Source organism: Dendrobates tinctorius, unplaced genomic scaffold, assembly GCF_039654945.1.
Source record: "Dendrobates tinctorius isolate UK_male_01 unplaced genomic scaffold, ASM3965494v1 ptg000348l, whole genome shotgun sequence".
NCBI classification, from domain to species: Eukaryota; Metazoa; Chordata; class Amphibia; order Anura; family Dendrobatidae; genus Dendrobates; species Dendrobates tinctorius.
This window is the reverse complement of record NW_027362014.1, coordinates 874,886-884,353: the sequence shown is the minus strand read 5'-3', so window position 1 is coordinate 884,353 and position 9,468 is coordinate 874,886. Positions and strand designations below refer to the sequence as shown.

The window sequence follows — 9,468 nt, the reverse complement described above, 5'->3', positions numbered from 1 at the left end:
GCACAGGATAGGACAGCAGTCAGCTGGATAATACAGATATATACAGAGTAATATACAGAGATTACAGCCAGAGGTGCAGATACAGGGAGGGCACAGGATGGGACGGCAGTCAGCTGGATAATACAGATATATACAGAGTAATATCCAGAGATTACAGCCAGAGGTGCAGATACAGGGAGGGCACAGAATGGGACAGCAATCAGCTGGATAATACAGATATATACAGAGTAATATACAGAGATTACAGCCAGAGGGGCAGATACAGGGAGGGCACAGGATAGGACAGCAGTCAGCTGGATAATACAGAGTAATATACAGAGATTACAGCCAGAGGTGCAGATACAGGGAAGGCACAGGATGGGACAGCAGTCAGCTGGATAATACAGATATATACAGAGTAATATACAGAGATTACAGCCAGAGGTGCAGATACAGGGAGGGCACAGGATGGGACAGCAGTCAGCTGGATAATACAGATATATACAGAGTAATATACAGAGATTACAGCCAGAGGTGCAGATACAGGGAGGGCACAGGATGGGACAGCAGTCAGCTGGATAATACAGATATATACAGAGTAATATACAGAGATTACAGCCAGAGGTGCAGATACAGGGAGGGCACAGGATGGGAGAGCAGTCAGCTGGATAATACAGATGTATACAGAGTAATATACAGAGATTACAGCCAGAGGTGCAGATACAGGGAGGGCACAGAATGGGACAGCAATCAGCTGGATAATACAGATATATACAGAGTAATATACAGAGATTACAGCCAGAGGGGCAGATACAGGGAGGGCACAGGATAGGACAGCAGTCAGCTGGATAATACAGATATATACAGAGTAATATACAGAGATTACAGCCAGAGGTGCAGATACAGGGAAGGCACAGGATGGGACAGCAGTCAGCTGGATAATACAGATATATACAGAGTAATATACAGAGATTACAGCCAGAGGGGCAGATACAGGGAGGGCACAGGATAGGACAGCAGTCAGCTGGATAATACAGAGTAACATACAGAGATTACAGCCAGAGGTGCAGATACAGGGAGGGCACAGGATGGGACAGCAGTCAGCTGGATAATACAGATATATACAGAGTAATATACAGAGATTACAGCCAGAGGTGCAGATACAGGGAGGGCACAGCATGGGGCAGCAGTCAGCTGGATAATACAGATATATACAGAGATTACAGCCAGAGGTGCAGATACAGGGAGGGCACAGAATGGGACAGCAATCAGCTGGATAATACAGATATATACAGAGTAATATACAGAGATTACAGCCAGAGGTGCAGATACAGGGAAGGCACAGGATGGGACAGCAGTCAGCTGGATAATACAGATATATACAGAGTAATATACAGAGATTACAGCCAGAGGTGCAGATACAGGGAAGGCACAGGATGGGACAGCAGTCAGCTGGATAATACAGATATATACAGAGTAATATACAGAGATTACAGCCAGAGGTGCAGATACAGGGAGGGCACAGGATGGGACAGCAGTCAGCTGGATAATACAGATATATACAGAGTAATATCCAGAGATTACAGCCAGAGGTACAGATACAGGGAAGGCACAGGATGGGACAGCAGTCAGCTGGATAATACAGATATATACAGAGTAATATACAGAGATTACAGCCAGAGGTGCAGATACAGGGAGGGCACAGGATAGGACAGCAGTCAGCTGGATAATACAGATATATACAGAGTAATATACAGAGATTACAGCCAGAGGTTCAGATACAGGGAGGGCACAGGATGGGACAGCAGTCAGCTGGATAATACAGATATATACAGAGTAATATACAGAGATTACAGCCAGAGGTGCAGATACAGGGAGGGCACAGGATAGGACAGCAGTCAGCTGGATAATACAGATATATACAGAGTAATATACAGAGGTGCAGATACAGGGAAGGCACAGGATAGGACAGCAGTCAGCTGGATAATACAGATATATACAGAGTAATATACAGAGATTACAGCCAGAGGTGCAAATACAGGGAGGACACAGGATGGGACAGCAGTCAGCTGGATAATACAGATATATACAGAGTAATATACAGAGGTGCAGATACAGGGAAGGCACAGGATAGGACAGCAGTCAGCTGGATAATACAGATATATACAGAGTAATATACAGAGATTACAGCCAGAGGTGCAAATACAGGGAGGACACAGGATGGGACAGCAGTCAGCTGGATAATACAGAGTAATATACAGAGATTACAGCCAGAGGTGCAGATACAGGGAGGACACAGGATGGGACAGCAGTCAGCTGGATAATACAGATATATACAGAGTAATATCCAGAGATTACAGCCAGAGGTGCAGATACAGGGAGGGCACAGGATGGGACAGCAGTCAGCTGGATTATACAGATATATACAGAGTAATATACAGAGATTACAGCCAGAGGTGCAGATACAGGGAGGACACAGAATGGGACAGCAGTCAGCTGGATAATACAGAGTAATATACAGAGATTACAGCCAGAGGTGCAGATACAGGGAGGACACAGGATAGGACAGCAGTCAGCTGGATAATACAGATATATACAGAGTAATATCCAGAGATTACAGCCAGAGGTGCAGATACAGGGAGGGCACAGGATGGGACAGCAGTCAGCTGGATTATACAGATATATACAGAGTAATATACAGAGATTACAGCCAGAGGTGCAGATACAGGGAGGACACAGGATGGGACAGCAGTCAGCTGGATAATACAGAGTAATATACAGAGATTACAGCCAGAGGTGCAGATACAGGGAGGACACAGGATAGGACAGCAGTCAGCTGGATAATACAGATATATACAGAGTAATATCCAGAGATTACAGCCAGAGGTGCAGATACAGGGAGGGCACAGGATGGGACAGCAGTCAGCTGGATTATACAGATATATACAGAGATTACAGCCAGAGGTGCAGATACAGGGAGGACACAGGATGGGACAGCAGTCAGCTGGATAATACAGAGTAATATACAGAGATTACAGCCAGAGGTGCAGATACAGGGAGGACACAGGATAGGACAGCAGTCAGCTGGATAATACAGATATATACAGAGTAATATCCAGAGATTACAGCCAGAGGTGCAGATACAGGGAGGGCACAGGATGGGACAGCAGTCAGCTGGATTATACAGATATATACAGAGTAATATACAGAGATTACAGCCAGAGGTGCAGATACAGGGAGGACACAGAATGGGACAGCAATCAGCTGGATAATACAGATATATACAGAGTAATATCCAGAGATTACAGCCAGAGGTGCAGATACAGGGAGGGCACAGGATGGGACAGCAGTCAGCTGGATAATACAGATATATACAGAGTAATATACAGAGATTACAGCCAGAGGTGCAGATACAGGGAGGACACAGGATGGGGCAGCAGTCAGCTGGATAATACAGAGTAATATACAGAGATTACAGCCAGAGGTGCAGATACAGGGAGGGCACAGGATGGGACAGCAGTCAGCTGGATAATACAGAGTAATATACAGAGATTACAGCCAGAGGTGCAGATACAGGGAGGACACAGGATGGGGCGGCAGTCAGCTGGATAATACAGAGTAATATACAGAGATTACAGCCAGAGGTGCAGATACAGGGAGGGCACAGGATGGGACAGCAGTCAGCTGGATAATACAGATATATACAGAGTAATATACAGAGATTACAGCCAGAGGGGCAGATACAGGGAGGGCACAGGATGGGACAGCAGTCAGCTGGATAATACAGATATATACAGAGTACTATCCAGAGATTACAGCCAGAGGTGCAGATACAGGGAGGGCACAGGATGGGACAGCAGTCAGCTGGATAATACAGATATATACAGAGTAATATCCAGAGATTACAGCCAGAGGTGCAGATACAGGGAGGACACAGGATGGGGCAGCAGTCAGCTGGATAATACAGAGTAATATACAGATATTACATCCAGAGGTGCAGATACAGGGAGGGCACAGGATGGGGCAGCAGTCAGCTGGATAATACAGATATATACAGAGTAATATACAGAGATTACAGCCAGAGGTGCAGATACAGGGAGGGCACAGGATGGGACAGCAGTCAGCTGGATAATACAGATATATACAGAGTAATATCCAGAGATTACAGCCAGAGGTGCAGATACAGGGAGGGCACAGTATGGGACAGCAGTCAGCTGGATAATACAGATATATACAGAGATTACAGCCAGAGGTGCAGATACAGGGAGGGCACAGGATGGGGCAGCAGTCAGCTGGATAATACAGATATATACAGAGTAATATCCAGAGATTACAGCCAGAGGTGCAGATACAGGGAGGGCACAGGATGAGACAGCAGTCAGCTGGATAATACAGATATATACAGAGTAATATACAGAGATTACAGCCAGAGGTGCAGATACAGGGAGGGCACAGGATGGGGCAGCAGTCAGCTGGATAATACAGATATATACAGAGTAATATACAGGGATTACAGCCAGAGGTGCAGATACAGGGAGGGCACAGGATGAGACAGCAGTCAGCTGGATAATACAGACATATACAGAGTAATATACAGAGATTACAGCCAGAGGTGCAGATACAGGGAGGGCACAGGATGGGACAGCAGTCAGCTGGATAATACAGATATATACAGAGTAATATCCAGAGATTACAGCCAGAGGTGCAGATACAGGGAGGGCACAGGATGGGGCAGCAGTTAGCTGGATGGGTCACGTCACCCCTGCTCATCACTTGTGGATGGAGGGAAGCTCTCGTATCTCAGGCACCTTCTGAGTTTCGGTTCCATCTCCACACATGACGTGACGCGGCTTCCAGAACAAAGACGAAGACTAAAGGTGTGCAGCCAACTTTTAACTCCTAACTTGCCCCCTCCCATATTTCCCACCGCCCCTCTGGGTTGGACTGAATTCTCCCTTGACCTCCTCGCTGAAATAATTCCCAATGTCTAGGATGGGTCATAACTTCCCAACGGGAGACCCAAACGGGTCGCCTGACATCTCAACGGGATCATTGGGGCTGCACCGATATGGAGAGTCCAAACTTGGGTCGGTTAAATGGTTCTGGAGAGCCAGTCTCGATAGCTCGGCATCTGGGACACCTAGAGAAAGATGAGATGCAGGGGTGTGCGGAGGGCTCCCAGGGTTCTGGTGGTACATTGGACTTACCCCTGAGATGCACAGGACTCTCATAATTCATCTCTGGAGGATAAGACATGATGTAATAGCAGAATAGTGAGTGCAGCTCTGGAGGTAACTGGAGGATAAGACACGATGTAACAGCAGAATAGTGAGTGCAGCTCTGGAGGTGACCGGAGCATAAGACATGATGTAATAGCAGAATAGTGAGTGCAGCTCTGGAGGATAAGACACGATGTAACAGCAGAATAGTGAGTGCAGCTCTAGAGGTGACTGGAGGATAAGACATGATGTAATAGCAGAATAGTGAGTGCAGCTCTGGGGGTGACTGGAGGATAAGACACGATACAACAGCAGAATAGTGAGTGCAGCTCTGGAGGTGACTGGAGGATAAGACATGATGTATTAGCAGAATAGTGAGTGTAGCTCTGGAGGTGACTGGAGGATTAGACAATATGTAAAACAGAATAGTGACTGCAGCTCTGGATTTGGGGCTGTGATCCGTTAATGCTGAGAGATGGACCCCAATGATGGCGGTGTAGCCCGCTTCGCGCTCTGTGATTATTTGCGGAGGTTTCTCAGTGTTTGAAACTTTTACGTTTCCTTTTTGCCGCCTTTTATATGAGATTTTTTGGTAAAGATTTTTATTCAGTGTTTTTACTATTAACCCTTATTTCATCCTCGAGCCAGAGTCGGTGGGTGACGCGGGGTTCCCTCATGCGGCCTCCGGATTACTCAGGGGAATGTCATATCTTATTCATCCGTGAGACTAATATCAGCGCCGTGGAAGTGGCCGGCCGTCTGGCGCTAACGCCCGCTATCAGGCTGATCACGTGTGGAAGGAAATGTCGCCATCTTGTCTCCATGAGTGCGCTGAGATTGTAATATTCTGATCCTTCCACAGAATCTGCCGAGATCGACTGGAAGTGTTAAAGGTCCAGTTCACCAGATAGATGCTGGCGCTGCAGAGACTCATGGTACATGCAGACTGTCACATGATGTGGCTCACTGCTGCCCCCTGGTGTCACAGACAGAAGCTCACTGCTGCCCCCTGGTGTCGCATAGAAGCTCAGTGCTGCCCCCTGGTGTCACAGAGAAGCTCAGTGCTGCCCCCTGGTGTCACAGAGAAGCTCACTGCTGCCCCCTGGTGTCACAGAGAAGCTCAGTGCTGCCCCCTGGTGTCACAGAGAAGCTCACTGCTGCCCCCTGGTGTCACAGAGAAGCTCAGTGCTGCCCCCTGGTGTCACAGAAAAGCTTACTGCTGCCACCTGGTATTCAAAGTATTTAATGCAATTTATGCTCTAGTGTTGCTGCGCTCTTGCACTAATACCATGTGTAATTCTAGCCGCTGCCTCGCAGTCCCTTCAAGCTGCTGCCTCGCAGTCTTTTTCACCTCTGCCTCGCAGTCCTCGCCTCTGCCTCGCAGTCTTTTTCACCTCTGCCTCGCAGTCCTCGCCTCTGCCTCGCAGTCTTTTTCACTGCCTCGTAGTCTTTTTCACCTCTGCCTCGCAGTCTTTTTTACCTCTGCCTAGCAGTCCTCGCCTATGCCTCGCAGTCTTTTTCACCTCTGCCTCAGTCTTTTTCACCTCTGCCTCGCAGTCTTTTTCACCTCTGCCTCGCAGTCCTCGCCTCTGCCTCACAGTCCTCGCCTCTGCCTCACAGTCTTTTTCACTGCCTCGTAGTCTTTTTCACCTCTGCCTAGCAGTCCTCGCCTCTGCCTCGCAGTCTTTTTCACCTCTGCCTCGCAGTCTTTTTCACCTCTGCCTCGCAGTCTTTTTCACCTCTGCTTCGCAGTCTTTTTCACCTCTGCTTCGCAGTCTTTTTCACCTCTGCTTCGCAGTCTTTTTCACCTCTGCCTCGCAGTCTTTTTCACCTCTGCTTCGCAGTCTTTTTCACCTCTGCCTCGCAGTCCTCGCCTCTGCCTTGCAGTCTTTTTCACCTCTGCCTCGCAGTCCTCGCCTCTGCCTCGCAGTCCTCGCCTCTGCCTCGCAGTCCTCACCTCTGTGTCGCAGTCTTTCACCTCTGCCTCGCAGTCCTTGCCTCTGCCTTGCAGTCTTTTTCACTTCTGCCTCGCAGTCCTCGCCTCTGCCTCGCAGTCTTTTTCACCTCTGCCTCGCAGTCTTTTTCACCTCTGCCTCGCAGTCTTTTTCACCTCTGCCTCGCAGTCTTTTTCACCTCTGCCTCGCAGTCTTTTTCACTGCCTCGTAGTCTTTTTCACCTCTGCCTCGCAGTCTTTTTCACCTCTGCCCCTGTCTTTTTGACCTCTGCCTCAGTCCTCGCCTCTGCCGCGCAGTCTTTTTCACCTCTGCCTCGCAGTCTTTTTCACCTCTGCCTCGCATTCCTCGCCTCTGCCTCGCAGTCTTTTTCACCTCTGCCTCGCAGTCCTCGCCTCTGCCTTGCAGTCTTTTTCACCTCTGCCTTGCAGTCCTCACATCTGCCTCGCAGTCTTTTTCACCTCTGCCTCGTAGTCTTTTTCACCTCTGCCTCGCAGTCCTTGCCTCTGCCTCGCAGTCTTTTTCACCTCTGCCTCGCAGTCCTCGCCTCTGCCTCAGTCTTTTTCACCTCTGCCTCGCAGTCTTTTTCACCTCTGCCTCGCAGTCTTTTTCACCTCTGCCTCGCAGTCCTCGCCTCTGCCTCGCAGTCTTTTTCACCTCTGCCTCGCAGTCCTCGCCTCTGCCTCACAGTCTTTGCCTCTGCCTCGCAGTCTTTTTCACCTCTGCCTCACAGTCCTCACCTCTGCCTCGCAGTCTTTTCACCTCTGCCTCACAGTCCTCGCCTCTGCCTCGCAGTCCTTGCCTCTGCCTCTCAGTCTTTTTCACCTCTGACTCGCAGTTCTCGCCTCTGCCTCGCTGTCTTTTTCACCTCTGCCTCGCAGTCCTCGCCTCTGCCTCGCAGTCTTTTTCACCTCTGCCTCGCAGTCTTTTTCACCTCTGCCTCGCAGTCTTTTTCACCTCTGCCTCGCAGACCTTGCCTCTGCCTCGCAGTCTTTTTCACCTCTGCCTCGCAGTCCTCGCCTCTGCCTCGCAGCCTTTTTCACCTCTGCCTCGCAGTCCTCGCCTCTGCCTCTGTCTTTTTCACCTCTGCCTCGCAGTCCTCGCCTCTGCCTCGCAGTCTTTTTCGCCTCTGCCTCGCAGTCTTTTTCGCCTCTGCCTCGCAGTCTTTTTCGCCTCTGCCTCGCAGTCTTTTTCACCTCTGCCTCGCAGTCCTCACCTCTGCCTCGCAGTCTTTTTCGCCTCTGCCTCGCAGTCTTTTTCACCTCTGCCTCGCAGTCCTCGCCTCTGCCTCGCAGTCTTTTTCGCCTCTGCCTCGCAGTCTTTTTCACCTCTGCCTCACAGCCTTGTGTCATAGTAGAAGTGAAGCCACTATCAGCCGGACTGGAGGGCTCTTTTGGGGGACAGATCGTGTGGGGAATCTTCTGTGCGTCTATCGGGGTCTGCGCGATATCACTGTAACTGTCACTGAGCTTCGTCCTTGTACTCATGTTGCACAATGTAGAAATGTAGACACGTAAACTCAGGTTATTTTGTACATGAAGGCGACCATGGCTGCGCTTCTACCGCACTCGGGGGTCTACAGCAGAAAACCATGTAAGCAATAGTATAACCTCAGTATTGATCCAATGTGGCCCCCGCACTCCCCGGGCCCTGTGAGTGGCACTTTGCACATGTTATACCCGTCTTTGTGGATGTGGAGCAGGGAAGCCTCCTGGATCATTTTCCTGATTTTGTTTTTCTTGTTTCTTTTTTCTTCCACGGACGGAAAGTGTCAGAATCCACTGACTGCATCCATTCATTGTCATGGAGCAGAGATGATGCCAGTGCTGAGACCCAAATAAAGACATCAAATTCTTTTTCACCAGATTGACGTTTGCCATCGTTATTCGTGATTGATATATAGACGCCAAGCAGGGGCCCCAGGCCCTCCAAGCCTGGAGCTGCCATACGCACAGCGCCACCTAGAGTCGGGGAATTATCCATTGTCTGGCATCAAGGAGGAATAGAAGTTTCTTCTGCTCCTTATTATGGTTTTATATTTTTTGCACTTATTATTGACAATTAAGTCTGGTGACTCGGTGCCACTGATACTTGTGACCACGTGATGTAATAATCAGTAACAGCTTATATAACCTGTCATTCCTGCTATTTATCACATGTATATATCATAGGTTGCTATTATCCTGACCTTGTATCTTAATCAACAGCTGCAAACACAGTATGATGTCCCCACAAAGGCCTCCACACAGTATGATGTCCCCACAAAGGCCCCCACACAGTATAATGTCCCCACAAAGGCCCCCACACAGTATGATGTC

General features: G+C 49.0%; 1 protein-coding gene across 1 annotated transcript; it reads left to right on the top strand.

The window, feature by feature from the left end:
* Window positions 1-6,109: 6,109 nt before the first annotated feature.
* Window positions 6,110-9,016, top strand: LOC141075013 (uncharacterized). Its single transcript, XM_073562330.1, has 3 exons — window positions 6,110-6,133; window positions 6,462-7,135; window positions 7,332-9,016. Exons 1-3 carry the CDS (start codon window positions 6,110-6,112, stop codon window positions 8,665-8,667), a joined length of 2,034 nt encoding a protein of 677 aa, XP_073418431.1. The 3' UTR covers window positions 8,668-9,016.
* The last annotated feature ends 452 nt before the right edge of the window (window positions 9,017-9,468 follow it).

Coding starts and splice junctions, on each gene's coding strand:
- LOC141075013 (XM_073562330.1), top strand. CDS start 6,110: ATGCTGGCGCTGCAGAGACTCATG. Junction 6,134..6,461: donor TGGCGCTGCAGAGACTCATG/GTACATGCAGAC, acceptor TTTATGCTCTAG/TGTTGCTGCGCTCTTGCACT. Junction 7,136..7,331: donor CTCTGCCTCGCAGTCCTCGC/CTCTGCCTCGCA, acceptor AGTCTTTTTCAC/CTCTGCCTCGCAGTCTTTTT.